Source organism: Patella vulgata, chromosome 9 (assembly GCF_932274485.2).
Source record: "Patella vulgata chromosome 9, xgPatVulg1.2, whole genome shotgun sequence".
In the NCBI taxonomy this organism is placed as follows: Eukaryota; Metazoa; Mollusca; class Gastropoda; family Patellidae; genus Patella; species Patella vulgata.
The window spans coordinates 40,602,978-40,630,941 of NC_065887.2; the positions used below are offsets into that span (position 1 = coordinate 40,602,978).

Genomic DNA, 27,964 nt, shown 5'->3' on the forward strand with positions numbered 1-27,964 from the left:
TATATTATCACCAAATAAAAGTCCCAGTCCGAAATCCGTGCCCAAATGGGTCAAATTGGCCAAAATCCAAAATGACCGCCTGTTTTGGCTTGTAAATTCTGATTTCCACCCAATTATCATAATATGACCGAGTTTAGTATCAAACTCGGGGTTTTCTGGGTAACTGAATCGATTCCCATACACATTTTTAAGATAAGTGGTACTGTTGAGTCAATATTGGGGGTATTCAAGATAGTGGTCAGTTTTGGCGGGAAAATTCGATTTTTACATAAGGATCAACTTTGGTGTCAAAAAATACGTTTTCGAGGAAGCTGAATCCATCCTTGTGCATATTTTATTTATTTAAAAGTGATTCCCTGTACCAATATAGGAGAAATTCCAATTAGGGATTTAGATTTCCAATTGGGGGACTCCAACCTTAAACCTAATACAATGACATTCATCCAGTATCAACTAAATTTGATTTGGAGTGTCGCACAGCTCACGTCGGTAGGGGCGTAGGGGTCTGTCGATTGGGGTCACTGTGGAAGCTGGTGGTGCCTTTTGAAGCACATGGCGATTTTTTTTTTCACAAAATTATTCAAATGTTGAAACACAGATGGATACAATATCGCCCGTTTGTCAGATATGCAGTGAACCATTTGATAATGAACACCCCACCGGTATTGCCCAAATAGAGGCGCCTTATCAAGGTCTAGACAGTCCGCGGTGCCAAAAAATTTTTTTGTGGATCGTTGTCTTTTACATGGTCTGTAGGCAAGACGGCCCATTACAACAGATATAAACGGTGACAGCTGTTACAACAGTAAACAGTAGAACTCGCAACACCTATTTTCTGGACATGCCAAGAGAGGACATATGACGACTGGGCATGAATGCCATCGTATTAGATCTGAGACAGAAACGACTACTCTTAATCCCGAAATCTCCAATGGTATTTCCATATATTTTGACCCACTGGTACCAGTAATTACCAAGATGAAAAGGTGTCGAAAATGGAATCATATAATGATAAATGGATCAAAATTGACATTTTCCAGTCAAAATTGGTGGCCCATTTGTATTTTTGCCAATTTGACCCATTTGTGTACGGATTTCGGACTGGGACTTTTGTTTGGTAGTAATATACGTCTAGACCGACCATAAACCGTGGTCGGCATTTCTATTGCAGCAACTGCCCGGAATGGTGCAAAATTGAGTTAAAATGCCTGGACTAGCATTAATATTCCTTATTCATTATACTTCCTTGTTGATTGATATGTGGTTGTAAAATATTAAAATATATATTATTTATTGAGGGACAGTAACTTAGGATTAAAGGCATGGAGAAGGATTGGTTTTGAAATGCCTGCCTCTCTTGTTTTTAATCCTGTGTCTATATACAGACAAAGCCAAGTAAGTATAAGTTTAAGAGTTATATTAAAGTTTGATATTTATAGACCGGAGGCTCTGTTTGGGGTGGGGTGGGTGGGGGTGGTCATCAAATGGGCACAAAACCAGACCCAACTTTTCTAGAGTAAAATTTTGCGTAGAATATGATGCCGAGTGGTAATCGGTTCACCGTTGGGGCGTTTTCAAGATATTCAGGAGTCAAAGGTCAAATGGGGTCATTTGCACTGAAAGGGAATGCGCAGCCATTCTTATATATCATGAAATCATGCTGAAAATGGTCGAAGGTAATCATTCTTTCAATAAAAATGTAAACTTGCTAAATTCACCTTTGTTGGTTGTGACCCCGGAGGTCAAAAGGTCAAATTTTCCATTTTTACACTAGGAAGATATAAAGCAATAAATGTCCGCGTAAAATATAAAAACTAAAGCGAAATCTGTTCTAATTAATAATAGGAACATTTAAAACTTATCTTTAGGTGGTCTTAGCACCGTACATTATCATACTTTGGCACATTTAAAACCAATTTGTCACGAGAACACCACCGTCTGTGACATGTGTCCCTGTAGATGTTCACGTCGTACTATTGACTTTATTTTGTATTTAGAGAATTTGATAGACCTTTCGCACCGATAGTCGTTTAGAGATTGCAACGCGATAAAGTACCACGTAGAGAAGGTTAAAAAATGTCGATATCTTATACAAAAATATTTTATTTGGCCTAAATTTTTTTTTTTAATGTCCCCCGCCTTTCGAAGAAAGCAGGGGCTTATTAAAATGGGTTCGTCTGGTTGTCTGTCTGTCGGTGTCACTTTTTGGGACACAATAGCTCTTTTTCTAATTGAGCTACAATGTTCAAACTTGGTGTAGGTGTTTATTAGGTCAATGCCTTGATGGAGTTCGAAGATGAGCATTTTCTGCTCAGGGTAAGCAGAGATAAGCAATTTGTTTGGTTGATGCTTTGGGACACGATAACTTTAGTTCTAATTAAGTGAGATTGATGAAACTTGGTGTATAGTTTCATTACATCAATACCTTGACTAAGTTCGATAATGAGCATTTTCTGCTAAGGGTAAGCAGAGCGATAAGCAATCCGATTGGCCGAGAATTTGTAACACAATAAATCTCCTTCTAATCGAGCTAGGATGTTGAATCTTGACGTTGGTGTTTATTAGGTCAATGCCTAGATGGAGTTCGAAGATGAGCATTTTCTGCTTAGGGTAAGCAGAGATAAGAAATTTGATTGGTTGATGCTTTGGGATACGATAACTTTACTTCTAATTTAGTGAGAGTGATGAAACTTGGTGACAGTGTAAAGTTTCATTACATCAATACCTTGACTAAGTTTGATGATGAGCATTTTCTGCTCAGGGTAAGCAGAGCGATAAGCAATTTGATTGGTCGAGACTTTGGAACACAATAACCTTCATTCTAATTGAGGTAGAATGTTCAAACTTGGTGTAGGCGTTCATTAGGTGAATGCCTTGACGGAGTTCGATGATGAACATTGTCTGCTTAGGGTAAGCAGAGATAAGCAATCTGATTGGTTGATGCATTGGGGCACAATAACTTTGGTTATAATGAAGTGAGGGCGACGAAACTCCGAATATAGATTCATTATATTATTAGCTTGACTAAGTTCGATGGTGAGAATTTTCTGCTTAGGCTAAAGAGCGATAAGCAATTTGATTGGTCAAGACTTTGGAACATAACAACTCTGCTTTTAATTGAGGTAGAATGCTGAAACTTGATGTAAATGTTCATTAGGCGAATGTCTTGACTGAGTTCAATGATTAACATTTCGAGCTAAAGCTAAGCAGAGCTAATCAATTTCATTGGTCGATGATTTGGGACAAGATAATGTTGATTCTATCTGTTAGAGAGTGGTGAAACTTAGGTATAATTGATAATCTGTTTGATTGCTCGATACTTTTGAAAAAAAAAAATGTGCGATTAATAAATATGGGTCATCTATTTATTTTGGAATTTTGGCGGGGGACATCAGCCTCACTGTTGGCTTGTTTAAATTGCAGTTGGTGCAGCTATAGCCAGCGGTACGATGAAGGGTATTGTGTTTGTAATACTCCATACGAGTGTGCTCAGGGATGGCCACATTGTTCTAAGACCAGGTATATATTATTATTACATATGATTAAAGATACATTATGGGAGATTTTTATAAGGAGTTAGCCATTCTTGCTATAAAAGATGATGAAAGAAGAATATATTCAAAATTTCAGTCAAATTACTTTATTCTGAACATAGTTATCACCAGTGTAATTTTTGACTAGAAATGGGATTAAATCCATCTTCACCGATTCTTAGTATGGGCGATCATTTGATTGACAGGCGTTAACTCCGCCTACATAATCTCTGCTGTCTTTTGTCTGCTGTCATCATATCCGAATTTGTGTTTTACCTTTTTGGATTTTTATAACAATTGGACAAAATGAGTGAGAGGGTAAATTTTCATTCTTACTTGTATTTTGGGCATGCATTAAATCAATTGAATATAGAACATAATATTATAATACAATTATGATAAATCTATAGGTATACACCAGTGGGGCCGTGCCTATTAGGGAAATAAAAATATTTTCATTGATATTATTAAGACAGAAGACCTGTCCGTCTGTATTAGTCATCACACGGTCTCCAGGAATTGTATAATTTGTAATTATCTGTGTTTAGTTTATTGCACTTTAAATAGTTTAGATGTCATTTGTTCAGGCATCGCTCAACAGTGGCCTCACTTCGTACACTCTATCATTTAGCCTCGATCCGGGAGTATTTTGTCAACGTAACGGTTAATCTCCGCTCACGACGCCATTTAAAATTAAATCAGTCAACGAAATCCCGTTTAAATCCAAGCTGAATCCAAGCCATCCGTGGGTCTACAGAGTTGATTTTGTGCTTGTTGTGTAAATAAAGATCTAATTTATAATTTCTATGAGATCTGAAGCCTAAATAAAGACTTGCAATGATCAGATTTAGCTCTTGCATAATGTATGTTTAATTATGTTGTGATATTTAGTGGATATATATGTTAACATTGCTTCATGGACCAAGTCGATGTATAGATAGAGTCAACTTTTAACAAAAGCTAAGTTTATTATACATAAAAGTATAATATTGTGAAAGAAAATAATGTGCCATCAGCATATTTCAATTTTGTTCTAAATCAACATTTCCTTCTCCTTTGTCTTATGGAAGGCCAAACAACTCTTTATTCGGTGTACTTAATTCTTAATTCATGTACATATATATAATGTATCACCGGAGAGTAGTCTTTGAATATACGCGTATTAGTTATTTATTGGCACAATTCGTGATTACATGTCCAAAGAAATTATTATGCCGCTATCAAGAAATAGAATACTTTCAAATTATTTTATTTAATGCTAGATGGGATTAAGCAATACATATAGAATTATAACTCTATGGATTAGCCATAACAAGCACGTGAATTCACTAAAGTCACGGTCATCGAGCGATTGTTCTTATTGTATGCTTGTTGTAATACTATAGGGGGGTGGGGGTGGATGGCCGAATGGTTAGCACGTGCGCGCTGTATCATAAAGCCTGTCATTGAGTCAACTGGCGTGGTTTCAAATCCCCGGTTGTAAGTGACAAGGAGTAGGGTCGCCTGTCCAACCTCGTGGGTTTTATCCTGGTCCTCCGGTTCCCTCCCACTGCTAAAGACCCCACACGCGTAAGCGAATTATTAAAATAAAAATAAACCAAATGTTAGTCCCGAAATGACCTAGTTTGTGTCGAGTGGACGTTAAACCCCATTTCTCTCTCCCCCCCCCCCTCTCTCTCTGTGTGATACTATAGGGTTTATTTTAGTTTTAAGAAAGGTGTTCTGTTTAAGATAGAAATTCTTTACCTACATGATGTGTGACGATATGTGTCCATTACCGCAGCCACGATAATAAGTAATCTACGTTATATCTTCAAACAATGATACTAACTTCGCTCAGAATAAAGTAATTTGAATAAAATGTTCAATATATTAATTTTTCATTATCTATTATTATAGCAAGAGCGCCAAGGCCTTTATCTAAATCTTACATTTTAAAACTATTATAGCTAGAACGTCCAGCCCTGTATCTAAATCATACATAATGGATCTCTAGGGGACTCCCATCTTTAACAACGATAATATATTGTCTACGTGTCATCGCTTTAATTAAAATATTAATTATACATATGCCTTGTACAATGTAGGTATACATATTAATGTTTTTAGAACTAAATACAGAACAGCGCGTCGTTGTTGTCCTGGTTACTCAGGTGGTGGATGTCAACGTAAGTAGATGTTTTAAATTCATTCTATTTCTCTTCAATAAACTGATGAGGGATTAATTCTACATATTTTTGTATCCACTTTTATTTACTAGGCTGACATAACTTTGAATGAACCCTTGTTAATAATTTAAATTTAGGGCAATATCAGCAACATTACATTAAATGAAATCTGTCCGTTTGTTTTTTCAATCAAACTGACACAAAGCATTGGTTGTTAATGCCACACTATTCTTCAAACAGAAGCGCATTCTTTGCAAATAAACATACCGACATGTTTTCGTTAATATATATAGATAATTATGAACACGGTGCGCGACTTCGATTAAAAGGTCAGTAATGCATAGTATTTAAGTCGAGATCTGATAGCCAGTTTGGCTTAATGGAGAGACATAACTCAACCTCATAAGACAATTGATAATCGTGACGTAGGCTACACATCTCACTAGAAATCTATAAAATGATTATCCAGGAACTAACATGGCTTGTCTGCGATATCACTTCGGTGGAAGCGGACGTTAAATAAAGCTATTTCACACACTACCATGGCATACAATATTAGGGATTTAGGGCAATACTCACTAGGAAAATAAAAGTTTGTATTTCTTCGATCTTCGATATAATATTATCTAAGAGTCTTTTATACAGCATCAACGGGTTTTATGCACTATAAATATGCAGGCCTCTGCATGGGGAATTAGTTGTGTTTTGTCTGTCCTGGTGAATGGTACATAGATAATATAGTTATTATTTATATTTATTACAGCTATCTGTAATGGTAAAAGAGGATCCACAGCATGTGATGCTTATTTCCCTGATTCACATATAATCAATACTAATGGTAGTATACAGAGACGGGTTGATGGTACTTGTGTTAGTCCCAATCGTTGTGCCTGCTCAACACCCGGATTTTACTCTACTGGACCAACATGTGATAGTAAGTAGAATTCTAATATTATTATGTCGTTTAATGCATGTGACCATGATGTTACGTTAAATGTTATTATAATACGCAATGGCATATATCTTTGATATTAATGTCTGCACGATAGTGTCTGTCATAAAACGTAATGGATATAATAATTAATTGATATCATGATACTTAAAATTGTTATCATAAAACTTAATTTGTATCATAACATTTAATTTGTATCATAACATTTAATTTGTATCATAACATTTAATTTGTATAAGTTATATTTATAGCACGGCTTTCATGAGTTAACAGGTTTAACCAGAGGCCGAAGGCCGAGGGCTTAAACCTGTTAACGAATGAAGCGTGCTATAAATGACTTGTAACATTGACAACTGCTCAACATGCATATTATTGTTACTGCACAGAAAACTGACCCCACTTCTGTATATGATTTCTACTAAAACTAGTGTAAACCAGCAAAAGTGTGCAATAACATTGAACATGTCTAGTTATTGCACGGTTAAGCTCCACCCAATCTGCTAGAGGGAAAACAATCTGCTTATTCAAGGAAAAGAACAATTAATATTTAATTGACGGAAGATATTCTTTCGACTAATAACCTTTTCTCTCTCAACCATTGAATCAAATCGATCCAGAGCCGATCTTGTTAAAAAGAAGACACTCATTCAAAAAAGACACATATATAACCCAAGGATGGAAGGCCTACCCGTACATTTAATTCAACGGCCAGTCTCGCCTTGGTTAACAAACGAGAGGCACATACTAGTCGCCCCCACTTCCGATATCCATCGCATTTTAGTCGAACCCATGACTTCCATAGTCATATAACTAAACTATGTGGTACTAACCCGTACCCAAATATATTAAACCGCTCGGGCTCAAAATCTTAGAATTGAGTTACGAAAGTTACCTCAAAACGTGTTATGAAATGTTACTAAAATTACATTATGCTGATAGGATTAAGGAATTGTTGTGTATTTATGGCTTTCGATATGTTTGATTATGTCAGAAAGTAGGAATTCAAGCAAAGAGTGGCAGACTGTGGCGCCCTAAAATGGCATGAATATAGTCGGATTCGATTTGTTACCAAATTCCCATCCGTCGGCTTTTCGGGTAGAAATCATGGAATAAGCTTTATTTTGTAGGTTTTGATGTTTGATTACAAAAAAACAATGTTGACATTTTTTCTGAGTAGGTCTTCATAGTATGGGAGGCCATTATTTGAGGGTAGCCATTTTGCGATAATATTCCAACTTATTTTATTATTTTCACCTTATTTATAATGTTATCGACATATCAACTGTGATTTGGCAATGTATTAATATTGGCAGGGTTCATGACTATACTTCAGATTGTTTTCCATCATTTCAGTATGATATTTCCAAGATGGCGACCATTTTTGGCGGAAAATCGGACGATGTGCTGATTTCGATTAAGTAGTAGTGCTTGGTGTCAATATATATGTTTTCATGGCCACAGATTCCATTCCTGATATTTACAACCTTGTAAAATGATCACATGTTCATATACTTAGCATATTTCCAAGATGGCGGTCATTTTTGGCGGGAAAATAGGACCATGTGCTGATATTGATTAAGTAGTCGTCGTTGGTGTCAATATATATGTTTTCAAGGGCAGAGAAGCCATTTCGGTTAGTAACAACTGTGTAAAATGATTATTTTGCACATTTACAATATGACGGCCATTTTTTGGCGGGAAGATGGAACGATGTGCGGATATTGAATAAGTAGTCGTCTATGGTACCAGGATATAATTTTTGGGGAGCAGATTCCATTTTTGCCGTTTACAACTGTGTAAAATTACCACATATTCACATATTTAGCATATTTCCAATATGGCTTTCATGTCGGGCGAGAAAATGGGACGATGTGCTGATTCCGTTTACGTAGTCGCGTTTTTGTATCAATATTTGTTTTTCGGGGGCGCAGATTCGATTTCTGCCATTTACAACTGCGTGAAATGGTGGTATGTTCACACATTCAGCATATTTTTGTTTGTGGCAGAACGTTTTCTAAACACAATATACTGTAAAGGTTTCTGAATCCAATTCTGCTATGTATAAGCTTGTAGCATGTTCCTGGAAGCCTGTGCCGAGTTTACCCATTAGGTATATTATCCAACAATGTTGTAGTTGAACTCCAGCGCAATATCATTCCACATGTTCGTTCTACAATCATCTTGGAAGTCAGTTGATAAAATAATCTACATGTATGCTATGAGGGCTTCTTAGCAAGTATTTCATTTACAGCCACGTCCCCACCACTATCATCCACGTTGCTGCCAGGCTGGAACGAAGCTCCTGGCCATATGCTTGCTATGCTGTTACGACCTTTATGTATATATAGGGAAGATACTGGGCCTCGTACACCAGCCCCAGTCTAGCACCCAAAGAGGAAACCTCAAGAATACTATGAAATGTTCTTGATTGCTTGACTGTTGGTTGTTTTCTGATTTGAAAGTGAATGAGGACGGGTGAGCATGGCACAGTCTCTATAGACGTGACGAGAGAACGCCTTACGCCTGGTAGGCATGTCACTGGAGTGTGGTGAGAAAGTATCCCGGTCTGACTGGTAACCGCGAGAAAATGGTGGGAACACTATTCGCGCAGCCAGATCTTGGCCATGAGCTTAGAAAGATCTTGTAGTAAGCGCTTGGTGTGGTCGTTGCAGGCGCATGATGGGCACGTGGCGTAAGCACCACGCTGCCGCTATGCTCTTTTTGCCTTCATGCCAGGAATAGGCTTTACTTTCCCGGGAAAATCGATGATAAATAAATGCTAATAAATAAATGCTAAAAATGTCCACCATCTTGGAAATATGCTAAATTGGTGAACATACGACCGTTTTACGTAGTTGTATATGACAGAAATCGAATCTGCCTCCCCGAAAACATATATATTGTCACCAAAGACAACTACTTAATCGAAATCAACCCATCGTCCGATTTTCCCGCCACAAGTGGCAGCAATATTGGAAATATACTAAATATGTAAACATGTGATCATTTTACAAGGTTGTAAATGTCAGAAATTGATTCTGCGTCCCCGTAAACATATATATTGACATTAAACACGACCACTTAATCAAAATCTGCACATCGTCTCATTTTCCCGCCAAAAATGCCCGCCATCTTGGTAATATGCTAAGTATATGAACATGTGATCATTTTACAAGGTTGTTAATGTCAGGAATGTAATTTGTGACCCCGAAAACATATATATTGACACCAAACACTACTACTTAATCGAAATCAGCACATCGACCGATTATCCCGCTAAAATGGGCGCCATCTTGGAAATATCATCATGAAATGATGGAAAACAATCAAATCTGAGATATAGTCATGAATGCTGTCAATATTAATACATTGCCAAATCACAGTTGATATGTCGATAACATTATAAATAAGGTGAAAATGAAAAATAATTTGGAATATTATCGCAAAATGGCTACCCTCAAATAATGGCCTCCCATACTGTGAAGACCTACTCAAAAAAAATGTCAACATTGTTTTTTTGTAATCAAACATCAAAACCTACAAAATAAAGCTTATTCCACGATTTCTACCCGAAAAACCGACGAATTTACATTAACGATCGGACTAGAAAACATAGAAAATTGCAGAAAACTTGGTTTCTATTGTGAGAAAACATAGAAAATTGCAGAAAACTTGGTTTCTATTGTGAGATCATATCTCTATCAGAACTAGACAAATACCTGTCAAATGTTGAAAATGAATTGTGTAGAGTTGCTTACCGTCGGCTCAGATTAAGTAATTTAAACATAGAGAAAGGTCGAGAAAACAGTATAAATAGAACTGAGAGATATTGTCAATTGTTCTGTATAACTAAATGCAAATCTGTGGTAGAAGACGAATTACACTTGTAAAACTATAGGGGTTCTTTTAGTTGTAAGAAAGGTGTTCTGTTTAATATAGAAATTCTTTACCTACATGATGTGTAACGAAAACGAGGTCAGTTAAGTACCTTGCAGTAATCTACCACTTTTTTAGACTAACTCACCGACAGTTTTATCGGTATCCATTTCTGGTCAATAGGGTACTATCGTCATCTCGTGAACAGATTAGTATAATTAACTAGAAAAGTGTTGACGTAAAACGGTGCCTATACGAAACACTTACCCATAAATGGTAATTGTCCCGCCCTAATAGCTGACGCATTATAGTTTTATACTTCTATATAGGAGAGAGCGGGTTTGATTTACCCTCAGACAACATAGAGCAGACCGGGGGGGGGGGGGCATCACACCCACAGCCGCCTCGGCTGAAAGGCTGGGATAGAGACAAAATGTGATGTTTAAGCCGTTCGGTTTGAGTTATTAAGGAAATTAAACTCAGACCGTGGATATTTTAATAACTCCTAAAGTACTATCATAGATATTGTAGTTTCCTGTATTTAAACATTGTATTTTGTTGTATTCGATATATAAATATAGTTAACAACATAAACGGTGTTCCAGATTAAAATAATTGATCCCACAACGTGAAGTCAAAGAAAGCCCTAGGCGATAGTGTCACAGCCTATTTTTGTTTTGAGTCCTTGACCAGGATAGTCACGACGTAACACTACCCGTAGTGTCGCACACTTTCTAAGACTTTGTGAAAATTATACGGATTTAAGAGTTCTGTATACATTGATCACATACTTTGGTTAGAGAGAATCAATCTTGCACAGTTTACAAAGTAAATTACATGATGTTATAAGTATATCATGTATTTTTTAAAAGAGACAAATACATAACATCAAAATGAAAGAATTAAATCTAAACAAAAAGTAAAAATTACCCGCTACAAAATTGGGCCTTACCAAAGAATAAATTTAAATTACTTAATAAAACTAAAGAAACTCTATCTCTTATATATTTATGTTTGATTAGAATTATTTGTATGGGTAATAATAATAACATATTTTATTTCTAGTTTGTTCACCGATTGCTAACTGTAACCAGGAAACCTGTACCAGTAAAACAAACCAACTCTGTAGTAGATGTGGAGGTGTTGTAGGCGAACAGCCTGGTTTTAGAGCTTATGTTGTATCGACAGATCGTAAACAATGTAACAGTACGTATTTACTTATATTAATATGTTTGAGAACCTGTGTAAACAGTGTAACAGAATGCATTTTCTTATATATTAATAATGTTTGAGTACCTGTGTCTTAATTATAGAAAGTGAAGACCTAAAAAACAAAAATACAATTTCAAATCTAAATTTGAATAAAGGTTTTTTTATTGTCCCCGCCTTTCGAAGAAACCAGGAGACTGTTAAAATCGGTTCGCCCGTCTGTCTGTCTGTCCGTCACACTTTTTGGAACACACTAACTTTAATTCTAATTGAGCTAGAATGTTCAAACTTGGTGTAGGTGTTTATTAAGTCAATGCCTTGATAGAGTACGAAGAAGAGCATTTTCTGCTTAGGGTAAGCAGAGATATTCAATTTGATTGGTTGATGCTTTGGGACGATAACTTTAATTCTAATTAAGTGAGAGTGATGAAACTTGGTGTATAATTTCATTACATCAATACCTTAACAATATTCGATGCTGAGCATGTTCTGCTTAGGCAAAGTAGAGACTCCAATCTGATTGGTCGAGACTTTGGAACACAATAACTCTCCTTCTAATTGACATGCAGAGATGAGCAATGTGACTGGTTGAGACTTTGGGACATGATAACTTTGGTTAGCACGCACGCGTTGTATCATACGGTCTGTCATTGAGTCTGTGCGTGACAAGGAGTAGGGTCGCCTGTCCAACCTCGTGGGTTTTCTCCGGGTCCTCTGGTTTCCTCCCACTGCTAAAGACCCCTATGCGCAAGCGAATTATTGAAATAAAATTGAACCATGTGTTAGTCCCGAAATGACCGAGTGGACGTTACCCCCCCTCTCTCTCTCTCTCTCTCTCTCTCTCTCTCTCTATCTCTCTCTCTTATTCTGCTGTAAAGGTTAGAACTACCGGAAAATTCACAACAAAACGAAAAAAATGGTATGTGCTGATAATACTTGAAGGCGTCTATTTTGAATGCCATTTAGTCATGTCTGCTATTCACTTCACTGAACATTCGCTTATCTGTATTAATACATCTATGCTGATGAAATAATAATAGTTTTTCGACATTAACTATGCCAATTGTGGAGGGAGTGTATACAATAGTGACTTTGCCAGAGGCCGCGGAAATCCTGAAAAAGTGAATATTACATTTGTTCCACATTTTGCCACCTAGTGATGCTAATTTCGTAATCTACACCAAACGTTGTCTTAGATTACAAAGTTAAAGAGTTCTACTCCTATTAAAATTGTGAGTTTAAATCACCGGAAAACTGACAATAATTACTGATTTTATAGACTTTTTGACCTAGAGAAGTAAATTTCGGACTTGTTAGTTCAAGGTCATGTACTATAAGATATATTTTTTAATTATTTTTTTTTGGGGGGGGGGGGGGGGCGGGGGGGGGGGGGGGCATGTTCTCACCATTCTTCCAGTTCATATGGAATGACCCAAAACAGAAAAAAAACCACATTCGTTATTTAATATTTTTATTGTTGGGTTTCTGTCAGTTTCAATTTTTCCGAAAGGAAAAATAGTAATATTTATAATAAAACAGACTGAATTTAAAAATATCATTTGAAATATCAAAGAAACCGTGTTTTATTTATTTATTTATTATTTATACCTTTTCTATCAAAATTAGATATCCAGATAATTTAATTTCTGTGGCTTTCTGCAATGTCTAGCCTAGAATAGAAGGAGAACGACTGAACTCTTCAGAGTTACCCAATTCTTAAAAATGGACCTTTGCCGCCAATGACTTATACGCCATTGTTTGCCGCATTTTACATTTTATTTTTGCCAGGTTTTCCGTCCTACACCACTGACAAGGGCAGACCACGCTGGATGGAAAATGCCGAGGAACTTTCTCGGCCAACACTGGGAACGAACCCAAGACCTGGTTAGGGAGCCAGTGCCATATTCACTAAGCCACCGCGGCTCCTTGACGATTGGTCGACCTACACATATTCAAAGTGTTCAGCACTTAGTAGGCCCGTGGGTGTATTAGGGCTATATCTTGAATACAATATTATACATAAATAAATGGATTTATAGGCCTAAATAGTATAGAACAAAATCCAGAATAAATGGATTTATAGGCCTGGATTGCAACAAGTAGTGGTATTTTAAGGAATCCGTGGATGAATGAAGAAACATAAACACAAACTAGAGATCAATGAATAATTTATAGTAAAATATATCTGGATCAAACAAGACAAAACATGAAAAATCAATGAAGGATAATAATATGACGATTATCATTTTTATACAAAAAAAGAAAGAAAAAGAATTAAGTAAATAGAAGACATTTTAAATATACACCTTCTGGCATTATCAGCACATAGCATTTCTTCGTTTCGTTGTGAATTTTCCTGCAGTTCTAAATTTTACAACATTATCCCAATTTTTCGCGTACGCTGCTTTGAGAGAATCACAGACAACAGTGATCCAAGTAATTACTGCAATAAAATACGGCTATTGCTGATTTGCTTAAAAAAAGACATGATTTTTCAAAATTCAATATCCATCAATCAATTTATTTTAGAGAAACGAAACTCTTTTCTGATATTCCAAGGATAAGAAAATATCATTTATTATTGTTCAACATTACAATGTTATACAATAAATAGTGTATTACAAACTATTTCATTGTCTTCTGTTTTTTTTCTATTTAAAGAGGCGTGTTCATGGCGGAGTGACAGTACACCATGTTATCCTGGAACATGTCAGGATGAACTAGTAGAGAACTGTAATTGTAGCCGAGGATTTAATGGAACAAAATGTGATAACAGTAAGATATTATAATTATATAAGATCATTTATAACAATTTAAAAGTGTACAATTTAAACATATGACTCTTTTGGAATAACAAAAGACTTATTACTAAGATCTTTTAAAATCTTATTATTTAATTGCTGTTCAACTGCAGACGAAAACAACGTTATTTTTGTTCATTTATTTTAGGTACTATAACACGCAATATTTTATTTTAGTTATGGAAGGACCCACTATAACACGCAATATTTTATTGTAGTTATGGAAGGACCCACTATAACACGCAATATTTTATTGTAGTTATGGAAGGACCTACTATAACACGCAATATTTTATTTTAGTTATGGAAGGACCTACTATAACGCGCAATATTTTATTTTAGTTATGGAAGGACGTACTATAACGCGCAATATTTTATTTTAGTTATGGAAGAACCGACTATAATATTTTATTTTAGTCATGAAAGGATCGACTACAAAACTCAATATTTTATGGACAGACTTACCATAAAACATACTATTTTATGAAAGGAAATGCTATAATAGATACTATTTGATTTTAGTTATTGAAGGACCCACTATAACACATAATATTTTACTTTAGTTATTGAAGGATCTACTATAACACATAATATTTTACTTTAGTTATTGAAGGATCTACTATAACACATAATATTTTACTTTAGTTATTGAAGGATCTACTATAACACATAATATTTTACTTTAGTTATTGAAGGATCTACTATAACACATAATATTTTACTTTAGTTATTGAAGGATCTACTATAACACATAATATTTTACTTTAGTTATTGAAGGATCTACTATAACACAAAATATTTTACTATAGTTATTAAAGGTTTTTCTATAATACATAATATTTCACTTTAGTTGTGGAGGGACGTCCTAATATTTATTTTAGTTATGAGAGGACCTAGTCTAATACACAATATTATACTTTAGTTATGGAAGGACCGACTATAATGCACAATATTTTACGTATAAGAGGAAGTAATGGCGATATAACAGAAGTACCTAGTAATAGTAATGCCGGACCACCACAATATATTGTATGGACACATATTCTGAATCCAGTCAGTCTTGACTTTAGTTTTACTGCTATATATACACCTGATGTTCCTACAACCAGTCATCCAGCTTATATTAAAGATTTTAAAGTTGGTATAATTGGAGGAGAGGTTACACTGAAAATAGGTTTGTTACTTATCAATTAGACAAATAACCAAATACTCGGATTACTCCTTTAAAAGATTTTATAATTCTTTGATTCATACACTTACACAGTAATATCCCGACTTCAGGTTATAAATGAAAGCCAAAAAACATTCATTATCAAATGTCATTCTAGATCACAAATACTTCAGGAACGTAATTGAAATCCAATCTGTGATTATTTACAGCTAACGACACAGATGCTATCACTGTTCCATGTTTTATTAATGCTAGCCAAGATAACCCAATACAGCGGATCATCACATGTAGACAGATATTTACAAATCTAACAGAGTTATCTGCACTTTCTAATCATCACGATATGTAAGTGTTAGACTCTTACAATCATAAAGAATGTTATGGGGAGAAATATAAATGGATAGTCGTAACTGAAGATACAAATATATTTAGAAAGAGATGTAATCTCTATGTCAACTCTTTAAATGAAATGTGGTATCAGGTCTTCTTGAACGAGTAAACGTACCATCTCTCGTGAAAAATACATGTCATAGCTTACAGCTGTAGTAACATGGACTTGGATTTCAGAAGCCGGATCTAGTAACTTTCTGAGATATCAGCTACATTGCTCCAGGAACAGCCATTGCTACTTCTAGTTATGTAGTTATACTTATACAATACCGTGAATATGAGAGAGAGAGAGAGGGGGGGGGGGAGAGAGAGGGGCTTAACGTCCAATTGACACAAACTAGGTCATTTCGGGACTAACCAGTCGGAGCAGTGATTATGTATAAGAGACAGGCGGGCTTGTCAGAATGTCTCGGGTCCGCTCTCCGTGGTTTCCCATTGTCAGTGGTGCAGGGCTGAGAGCACAGCTGTCTAGTCCTTCGGGTGGCACGAAAACCCGGGATCCCGTGTAAACATTGACGTCTACGTAAAAGAATTTGAATTCGTAGCGCACAATGTAAGTCCATGAACACGGTATTGTGTATGTCGGACTTCGTTTGAACTCACATAGTATTTTGTTTAGATAGTACTCTGGCAATTTCAGTCTATACTTAATGTCTTTCCTTGTAATCATTTCAGGTTAGAAGTGAGTTTCTCGGTATCAAATGGTGGATTTGTAGTGATAGAAGATATAGAAAGAAACATCATCACAAAGAAATATTTAAATGGTTCTACTCGGACTCATACTTTTCTGGTTGGTTTTCATAATTTAACTATATAATAATGTATGTAGACAATCCTGTGGTGTATCATTTATTTATACTAAAATGTTGCTTGTATATTACTTATATATTTGTATGTCTAATGAATTATTGAAATGAACACAGCTAGTTCAATATTATTCGTAAACTGTTCTGATGGTCGTAATTCTTAAATTTATATTATTATTGTTGTCTCTATTATACTTGTGTTTTAATGAAAATGAAATGAACTGAAATATAATGATGTCTAACGTCCGACTGTTCTACAATAAAGACCGTTGTTTTAATGGACTACATATGGTAATGGAATGCTTTGTATGTGTAACACTTTATTTTAGAATTTATTTATGATATACAGTATCTGTAAAGCAATGGTGTAATGTTACATTATCGTTTATAACATACATAGATATAACAGTCGGTTCCCAATCAAATGGTCCCGCGTGAATTACACATTAACCTTGGTCACAAGACAACTGATCCAAGAGAAAAATTATGTCAGGTTTCCCGGCAACATTATCTTTGTCTTATTCTTTACAGATAAATGTCGACACTAGCGCACCTGTTGAAGGCCGTATATATGATGGGGATGTTGAAAGACTGGAAGTTGATAAGAAAATAGATCTTGGAAAACCGGAAATTCATAATAAAACGGATCGTGTAAAACCGGAAGTTGATAGTAAAACGAATCATGAAATGTTTTCTTACTGGAAGGATTTCTATGATAGAGAAAGTGGGATCAAGTTTTATCAATATGGATTTGCGCCTAAATGCTTGGACAGTGGGAACTTTAACATTGATCTCAATAAAAGAAAGGTAATAGAAATTATATTGTACAATAATGGCTGAAATTCAAATTATTTTTGCCTAACAATCCAGAGGTGAGCATGTAAAAAAAATAACTGATGCTTTTTAATTCGGTATATAATCGAATGACTAATGCTTAAAATATGATGTATACTATCTGTTAAAAATAAATATATTCGAAAATAGCTGCATCACGATGACTAATATGTATAATTACGGAATACAGAAATGCGACCGATTAATACTATGGATGACAAGGGTTAATGGAGAACAGCTAGTCACAAATATTGAACTATCTAGACCATGTTTGTTCCAATTTCCTCTCCCATTAAAGCAGTTTGTATTTGTTTTTGTTTTTTAGGATATTATTCAAACAACAGCTACTTATGCTTCCTGGGCAGCAAAATCTGATTCGAAATATGTCATTACTGTGGTGGCCTATAACGGAGCCCTACAACCTTCCAAACCAGTCTGTAAGTACTTTGAAACATCAACACAAACTTTGCCATAACACATCATCAAGATAATGCGCGCCTTATAGTAACTTATACAGAAATGGGAATTTACTCGTCTACCGACACGTCGTGTGAAACACGTCCCTTGGAACTCAATCTGATTAAAACACAGATCCTATTTCGTTTCGTTTTTTTATAGTTCAAAAATTCGTTTTACTTGTCTTTACTACACTAGGATCTGGAAGATTTGTTATCATTGACGAATTTTGGATGATGTTAGGGAATAGCCAATGAAAAGGTTTGTTACGGCGAGCTTTGGTGTGAGGTGCACGGAACTATGGGTAATCCACTAAAAACATCAATGCTGATTGGTTAAATGTTTGACGTAATACGGACAAAAGTCGCTCGTATGACCTCTGACGCGACCTCCTAAAACAACTGACCAGATCTTCATGTAGTGTAGGCCATCGAAAGTATAAAAAACGAAAATAAATATAGATCTATATTTTAATCAGATTTTTTGGAACTAAGAGCACACGTTAGCTACAAACAGACTTACCTTCGTGAATCTGACACTTTTTCCAGTGTACCGTACCCCATTTGATAACTGGTTGACAATATCAACATTATGAATAGTTAACAAAAACGATTAAATTCAAATTTAATATCCTGTAATAATTATTTGTTCGTAATTAGATGGTCGGATATTGCACACATCCACGCACATCTAAAGCGCAATTATGAGCTCACTTAAAACAAAAAAATTGATGGTAAAGATGCCAATATCCAGTAAAATGAATTTGAGTTTTTGACCAACTGGAAAAGATCGTTCCAGTTAAGAGTAACTGAATATTGTTTTCTGGTTTAAAGACAACTTGATTTACTTTTATCTTTTATAAGGTGAATATGAAGCTGACACGTCACTCTTCACCGACTGGGTTTTAATATCAGGTATAACAGTCGCAGTGGTAGTTGTTATCGTTGGTGTCGTCGTTATTGTTGTCGTTGTGACATGGAAAATAAAACGGGTTAAACCCAAGGAAGGTTGGTTTTAGATAGTAATACATATATTTAATAGGTTCTCACTGTTTATTCTGCAACTAGATCAAGTGGGTCTATAACAAATCTAGATCTAATTATAACTATTTTATAGCAGCCCCGATGGGTTTATATTTAAAGGATACATGGCGATATTGTTTTTATCTTTTTCTTTTGTATGTATGTGTGTGTGTGTGCGTTTGTATATGGTGTATATACAACTGGCGGTAGTTTTTTCTTTGATGTCCATAGCAGTTATATCTCACAACAACCCGTCATGACGTCATCACAGGTTGATATATTCGTTCATATCAACCGCTGATGACGTCATGACAGGTTGATATTTCATATCAACCGCTAATGACGTCATCTCAGGTCGATATATTCAGCTCATATCAACCGCTGATGACAAAGATGATCGAAATAAAACAAAAAACACAGAAATAAATTTTTATTCTTTTGACAATTAAAAATTGTTATGGTACAGTTTGTAACATTCCGGGCCGAAATAGACGGCGTACTTATCGGCATATTTAAATCGATTATCCATACTCCATGTCTAAGATATCTTTCAGAATTTTCTTTCCGTCCACACACTCCTAGACTTGAAATTATTTATCGCTCAAGAGTTCCTTTATATAGTATTTTAAAACAGTCGGTCAAATCCTTCCCTGAACATACCGAAAACCTTCAATCAGGGTTCACTGTCAGAATTATCGCAAAAGAATACCTTTTAATGCAAATTTTCTTCAGGCTTTGGATAGATTCTCGTCGATATTTTCATTCACATCTATTCCATCGTCAATATGTTGGCTTAAAAGGATTGATTATTCGTCTGACTTCGTATTACTATCCATTTTGTTTTGCGTTAATTCAATACTCCAAAATGGCGACGTATAAACAAAAACATGCACGTAATTGCACGTGATTAATTCGGTAATTTTCGTTATTTGACGGAAACTACCGAGCAGTTATCCAATCATTGTTGACTTTGAATGGAAGAACCCATTCAATCTTAGGGTGAAATGGCGTCGTATATGTAGGATATAAACCTACTCTCCCTCGGATTGATAGGGTAGAGAACACTTGGCCTTCGCCCTCGCGTTCTCTACCATATCAACCTCGGGTAGGTTAATATCCTTTAAAATACAGATGTGACGTCATCATTTGATGTTGGAGTACCATTATTTCAAATAATCGTACGGGCAATGTGCCAAGCGTAACTTGATAAAATATTGAACTCGAGTGACGTATTTCATTGCAAAGCACGTGCAAGTGTCTGTATTTTAAGTTGTTTAATGGTCTCGAGCTTAAGACATTGCGTAATATATTATAAAAATATTCGGGCCTCACGGCCCTCATGTTGTTACAATATATTACTTAATGTCTCGCTCTCGACCATTAAACAATACATACATATCGGGGACACACATCTGAATACACACCTTCTAATCGTGGACCTGTGTCAACCGATTACGTCCTCGGTTCAACCGACGACTTTTTGAACTAAATCCAGGACTATAACGATGTTCACAATCACCCGGATTTAATATCTCATTTGAATGTCGGGTCGATCTGGGGTGTTCCGCGTTAGGTGGTATTCTACAGTTAGGGTGTATCTTTCGAGTGTGTGATCTGAAAAAATGAAAAGTATGATTTTGTGTATCAAGTTCTCGGTTAGTGTTTATTGGACAACTAGAGTATCAAGTCCTCGGTTGATCTACGTCTACCATACACATCATAATATGGTCACATGGGAGAAATAAGTTGTTATTTCAACGATAATCAAGCCTACATAAGGCAAGTTTTACTATTATTATCATCATACCTTTGACAAAAAAACCCAATGACCTGTGCAGGAAAACCGTTCGATGTTAAAAAAAAACAAGCCATCTAGTCATTAAATCACTTCTGACTGAATTTTCGAAGTTTTTACCTGACGTAACGTAAAACATTATTGCCGAAATAATAAGGATAACATAATAAGTAATCAACAATTGAAATATTAATAAGTCGCATAAGTTCAAGTAGTGACACTTGTTAGCACGTGTTACTGTTAAGCCTAGTTTTATATAATGCCTAGGTTCCATTTCTCACGGGACTACTCCATGGTTTGGGGCAAAATTAGTTTATTTCCATATCGCCGATGATTTTTCCCCAGTGGGACCTAGACATTAGTTCGTCAAATATAGTTCGTGATCGGCAATACTATATACCGGAAAACACCGGAAAACAACCGGAAAACACCGGAAAACAACCGGTGTCCGGAAAACACCGGAAAACAACCGGAAAACACCGGAAAACAACCGGAAAACACCATTTTATACTGAATAGCGGAAAACAAGGGAAAAACACTAAATACCGGAAAACATCCTAAATACCGGAAAACACCCTAAATAGGTAACCCGGAGCCTGGTCCTCTGTGTGCGGTTTTGGACCAAGTGAGAGCCGATGAAGGAAGGTCAAGGTCATTACGATGTTCGTTTTACAAATAGCCCCCCCCCCCCAAAAAAAAAAAAAAAAAAAATTTCCGATTTTTTTTTCTCCAAACTTTTGTTGATGCCTATTATGTTTTGAATGTTTTAAAAGTCTACCTCCATCATTGACCATATTATATTTTGTATTTTGATTTTTGTTTTCAGTAAATTTCAGTAAATTTCAGTGTTTCAGTATGTCAGTAGATTAAAAACTGCCCTCGGAGGGCCCCATTATATGCCGGTTGCGCCGGTCTCCTGATTCTTACCAGTAACGCTGGAATCAGGGTGGTACAAATTAGTGGAAGGCGCGACTAGGCCAACTCCTCCCTAGGTAACAAAAAAATCGCATCATAAAACAGCAAGTATCATCAAAAGCGAGTTAATAAATCTCAGAATAGTTCGAGTTGAAGTTCAAGGTTTAACCGCTATGTGTCCTAATCACCAAACGAAATGGATGCCACGCAATTCTTGGACAGGCTGTAATCTGAAAAGTGTCTATCCTTTCCAAGAGCTATCCATCTCGTTGGAAGGGCTAAAAATCTACTTGTTTCTGAGCTTACTTTCATTCCAGGATCAAATATAATCACTTGAATCATAATAATATTCAACATATTCCATCATATTCCGAGGGCCACACACATGATTTTTTTTCTGGATTACTTTTCGAGCTTTTTTCCCCAACTTGTTGACCAGTTTTCCTTGAGAAAACCCCAACTTTCGCCCAATTGTCCATGAGAAAAGTACATATTCTATCTTACTACATTGACGGGAAGTGGTAAGCTGGACGTCTGTAAAAAGGGTTGATCGATAAATTTTCAAGGAATGAATTGTTGTTTTTGTTTGTGAAATAGAGGACTCTAGCCGATGAGGCTACTTTCTCCCAGAACCTCAGGCAACCAATTTGTTTTATGTACTATTATCGTAATAAAACATTACTATGTTATCCACTTCCTGGTGACTGAAGACTTACACCGAATGCGTATTCGGAAAAAAATGTCCCCGAGAAAATGTTTTTTCCGACAATCGATATTCGAGATGTCTTCTGTTGCACAAATTATACTGCACTGTGTAAGAACTTGCATCCTTTGATCTGAAGATTGTAGATGGAAAAGTATCATTTGCACTATTTCAAAGTAAACCTGCATTTTCGTATATCATCCCGTAATTTGTGATTAATGACAATGACTGTAGAAATAATATGGCTTGAGGAACGAGAGATCTATGTTCGTCACGTGACTGGACAATTCCACCCCCGTCCCAGTCTGACGATGATCCCCCCCGAAGCGGCGCGGCGCGGCGCGCTCTCTAGAAAAATCTCGGGCACAGTTTACTCTTCTAAGTTTTCCGGTCGCTATTTAGTAACCCGGAGTTTGGTCCTCGTGTGTGGTTTTGGACCAGGTGGGCGCTGATGAAATAAGTTCACCCCCGTCCCACCCTGACGATGATCCCTCCCGGAGCGGCGCGGCGCGCTCTCTAAAAAAAATCGGAATTTTCAGATTTTTTTAAACAATTTCTTCTCCAAAATTTCTCTCAAAAAAAAAAAATTCAAAATTTTTTTCCAGTATTTTTCTCTGTAAAATTATTTTCTACGGAATGTTTTTTTGTAAAACCAATTTTTCGGAAAAATTCTATTTTTTTTTTTTGGTGACAGAAAATTTTTTCGTCAAAAAAATTTTGGAGAAAAAAAAAATCGGACTTTTTTGGGGGGTGGGTGGTGGGGTGGGGGCTATTTGTAAAACGAACATCGTAATGACCTTGACCTTCCTTCATCGGCGCTCACTTGGTCCAAAACCGCACACAGAGGACCAGGCTCCGGGTTACCTATTTAGGGTGTTTTCCGGTATTTAGGATGTTTTCCGGTATTTAGTGTTTTTCCGGTGTTTTCCGGTATTCAGTATAAAATGGTGTTTTCCGGTTGTTTTCCGGTGTTTTCCTGTGTTTTCCGGTATATAGTATGGCCCGTTAGTGATCAGCTATTTTCCAAATTGTACAAAAGAACTCAATATAAAAGACTAGGTTTTGTTATAGGTCCCCATTCACCACGGTGGAAGCGGGGGTAAAATACAACTAACAAACAACAACAACATACATGCCCTTTGCGCACTACATGAAATTATTTGTCTTGGCAAATCTAGTCCGAATTGAAAAAAAAAAACAACCTACAAATACAGGATCACTCTAAATTTAGTTTTCTTTCATTTTCTGAACAGTTGGTAAAAAATGTTATTTTCTTGGTGATTGATACGTGTTTTATCACCCAAAATAACAAAATATGTCATATCATATCTTACAGCGCTAGCTTTAAAATGGGCATTTTATCATATTCAACGCTCTTAAAAGAGTTTGTTACATTCTTTGCTTCAGCTTCATATGTACATACAATATTTTCGATAAAGATATGTTAGGAGTTATTGAAGCTTGGTCAATGCAAATATACTTTTCCCGTTTTTATATAATAAATGACATGCTTCAATATACCTTACCAGTGTTTTCCGGTAGTTTTCCGGTGTTTTTCGGTTGTTTTCCGGTATATAGTATAGCCCGGAAAAAACTTGGCAGAGTGATACTTGTTGTACTTTCAGGGATTTGTAGAGCGCCCAATAACAATATTATTGTACTGTTTTAAATTGTAGATTTTATTTATTATTCTATTCATTCATGTAAAACCAATTTATTACCATTTTATAATAAAATGTATAAAACTCCCGACTTAGAGTTTTGACTAGCATATGAGAGTGAATTTATGGAAAATACGGAGGCTTATATATGTATAGTTTACAAGCAGTATCACAATATAACCGAATTATTTACTGTCCTCGTTGCATCGATTCAAATCACAAATCCGCCCACGCTAGAAAACTGCAAATCGGAAGATCTTGGTTTATAAAAAGAATTCACTTTCCATTCCATAAATATTCCAGTCAATTATAGATTTATCTATTTTTGGATTTGGGAAAATGATTTCTTTTTCCAAATATCACCTTAAACACAGTTCGACTTAGGAAACCACCAAACTATAAATACGTGGATAATGCCGTGATAGCTTAAACCGCCATTGTTATTCATTGTCGCGTTACCCACGGGGAAAACGCAATTCTTCCCACAACTTATTTAATAGTGGTTCAACTCTGAACGTAGTTTCCCTGTACATCCAGGAACCGCCCTATTTAATCCTTGTCGAAAAACGTTCGAACCCCAGTCAAATTTACTGGGCAACTTTTTACTGTAATCGGCCGCGTGTCAGTCAATGTGAACGCCTGTACAATGTCAATGTAAAGGAAAATTATAGTGAGAAAATAAGATCTTGCTTACCTCGCTCGAGTCAGTATATGCACGACCCCTTATGCTAAACAGCTTGGCAGAATCCACTGAAATCTACATATAGGGTAACGCACAAATTTACTTGATGAAACGAAAGTTATGTAAGCAGGGGGGTGGGGGTGGGGGAGTTGGTATCGATTGAGGCATCGATTGTTTACATACAGGCTGTAAGACCTCAGTAAAATTGGTTTAAAAAATTAGAAGTTTAAGTGGCTGAATCAATACAAAATTATTTTTTCAATGGGCTGCTAATGTGGTCAAAGGGGGTCTATTTTAGGATATAGAGTGTTCAACCCACTCAATCACGTTTTTAGCTTGTGAACACTGTAGAGGACACAATCTTTATCCGATTTGGTTAAAACTTGAAATGTATGTTTATAACCCACGGATCTCGGTTCCTTTCGATATTCGCGCATATCGGACCATTACTTCCTGAATTATAGCCCCTAATTGTACGAAAAGTCGCGTTTTTAGCTTGTAGACCCTATAGATGTCACAATTTTTATCCGATTTAAAAAAACAACATTTGAATATATCACCGTTACATCCTAAGGATGGTTAAGTTCGAATTTCGTAAAAATCGGACCGAAACCGACGGACAAAATGGCCGCCCCTCGTCCGCAAATAGTGTCAAAATATTGTGTATCAGGGTTGTGGACCCTCTAGAGGTCACAATTTTGATCCGATTTGGCAGAAACTTGAAATACATGTTTATAACTCAAAGATATTGGTTCCTTAGATATTCACGCATATCGGATTGTAACGTCCTGAATTATGGCCCTTGATTGAACAAAAAACGTGTGAATATATCACCATTACACACTAAGATCTTGGTTCCTTTTGATAAATGTGGATACCCGAACTTAACTTCCTGGATTATAGCCCCTGATTGTTCGAAAAATCGCATTTTTAGCTTGCGGATTCTCTAGAGGTCACAATTTTTTTCCGATTTTAAAAACCGTTTAAATACATCACCATTCCACCATAATAAAGTTTGAATTCGAATTTCGGGAAAATGGCCGTTCTTTGTACGCAAATTGTGTAGAAGTGTGTAATACGATGGTTGTGGACCCTCTAGAGGTCACAATTTTTATCCGATTTTGATGAAACTTAAAAAATATCTTTATATCCCAGAGATCTCAGTCCCTTTTGATATTTGCACATTTCAGGCCATAACTTTCTGGATTATTGCCCCTGATTGTACAAAAATTCGTGTTTGATTTTAGCTTGTTCTCTATCCATCTCTTGAAAATGTGGGCGTATCCTGCTTGGCATCCGCTGGTAAACAGTTATATTGTCTTTATTTCCCATGTGTGATCAAAGGGGGGGGGGGGGAACAGTATGATAGTATAGAGCAGATGACCTCGTTTGGCGGCGTTCCAACATACACCATGCGTGTCCTCGATTGGGCGTATTTCTTCAATTATTTGCAACATCCTGTATGTCTGCATTTCTTCTGTAAAACGTTTAATACAGAAAATATATAAATTGAGGAATTATTTATATATTTTTCAAATCGTTTGATGTACTTGAGTTCAGACATAACTGTGTTTTTTTAGTTACATGCAATATTTATCAAGACCTCGATTAGAAGCATCCACTCAAAGTCCTCGATTTACACCATAAACATGTATGTGTGTGTGTAGGTGGCGGGAAGCTGGGGATGGATATATTTTGGCTCGTTACGATTTAGGTTAGTAAAATCGAAGAGCTAATGGTTGATTTGCTTGAATATTAAATATTGTTCAACAATCATATATTACATCTTTATTAAACTTGACTACGACTGTACACCAAGGGTATTAACCCGCGTCAATATATTTTATATTGTAGACGACCCATCATCAGTGTATGCGGGTTTAGAGATGGAAACAAGAGCTGAAAACAGCGTAGAGTCAGTTTATCAGGGTTTAGATAATTCCTTGGCATGTCAGCCATCATCGAATAAACCTGACATTATCTATAACAATGTACCAACTTCCACTGTACAGGAAGCCTCAGATTAAGTAACTTCCATCTTCATAATGAGAATATGTATCGACCAACTTCCATTGTACAGGAAGCTCCTCGGATAAACTAACTTCCATCTTCACAATGTGAATATGTATCGAGAGTATTTGTACAATTAGAGATTGGTTGTAAATATAATATTTATTGACATTGTTACTAATATTGTAACCAGTGTCTTATTAGTTGAGCCACGTGTCTATTATTCAAGTGTCTTACTCGTTGAGTCACCGTGAGTATCGATGTAAACGCGCAAATATATACAAAATCCCAGTTGTGTTAACCAGTACATTCTAAAGGTAGCCTGGTATGGCGATTACGTTCTTCAGCAAGGGATCAAATGTTGTTCATAATTTAGAGGTGTTGCTCAACAAGTGACAATTCTGTGTTAACTGTAAGGACCAGTTTGAATATATATTCAGTCTAATGTCATGTATTTAGTATCTCTCCAAACGAGGAAATATATCTGTTACATATAGTTTAGTACTATTATTATTTAAAATACAAATGTGACGTCATCCTTTGATGTTGGAGTACTATTATTTCAAATAATCGTACGGGCAATGTGCCAAGCGTAACTTGGTAAAATATTGAACTCGAGTGACGTTTTTCATTGCAAAGCACGTGCAAGTGTCTGTATTTTAAGTTGTTTAATGGTCTCGAGCTTAAGACATTGCGTAATACATTGTAAAAACATTCGGGCCTCACGGCCCTCATGTTGTTATAATATATTACTTAATGTCTCGCTCTCGACCATTAAACAATACTTAATATACCCTATGTATATCAGTTACTTATATTTTGGTAATTTTACTATTTAATATAAACTAAGTTTATTTCCATATATCCATTTATGTTACTTATATTTTAGTACTTTTACTATTTAATAATACCCTAATTTTCCATATTATTATGGATTTTGTCGTATTTATGTTTTGTATTTTTATCAGTTCTAATGTAATA

The 27,964-nt window shown here is 35.9% G+C and overlaps 1 protein-coding gene across 1 annotated transcript; it reads left to right on the forward strand.

Annotated features, from left to right (window-relative positions):
- The first annotated feature begins 71 nt into the window (after positions 1-71).
- LOC126831957 (uncharacterized) lies at positions 72-27,964 on the forward strand. Its single transcript, XM_050562622.2, has 13 exons — positions 72-1,395; positions 3,424-3,519; positions 5,643-5,701; positions 6,465-6,635; positions 11,595-11,735; positions 14,400-14,513; positions 15,461-15,712; positions 15,919-16,054; positions 16,775-16,889; positions 17,437-17,712; positions 18,065-18,176; positions 19,059-19,202; positions 26,828-27,964. Exons 7-13 carry the CDS (start codon positions 15,463-15,465, stop codon positions 26,998-27,000), a joined length of 1,206 nt encoding a protein of 401 aa, XP_050418579.2. The 5' UTR covers positions 72-1,395; positions 3,424-3,519; positions 5,643-5,701; positions 6,465-6,635; positions 11,595-11,735; positions 14,400-14,513; positions 15,461-15,462; the 3' UTR covers positions 27,001-27,964.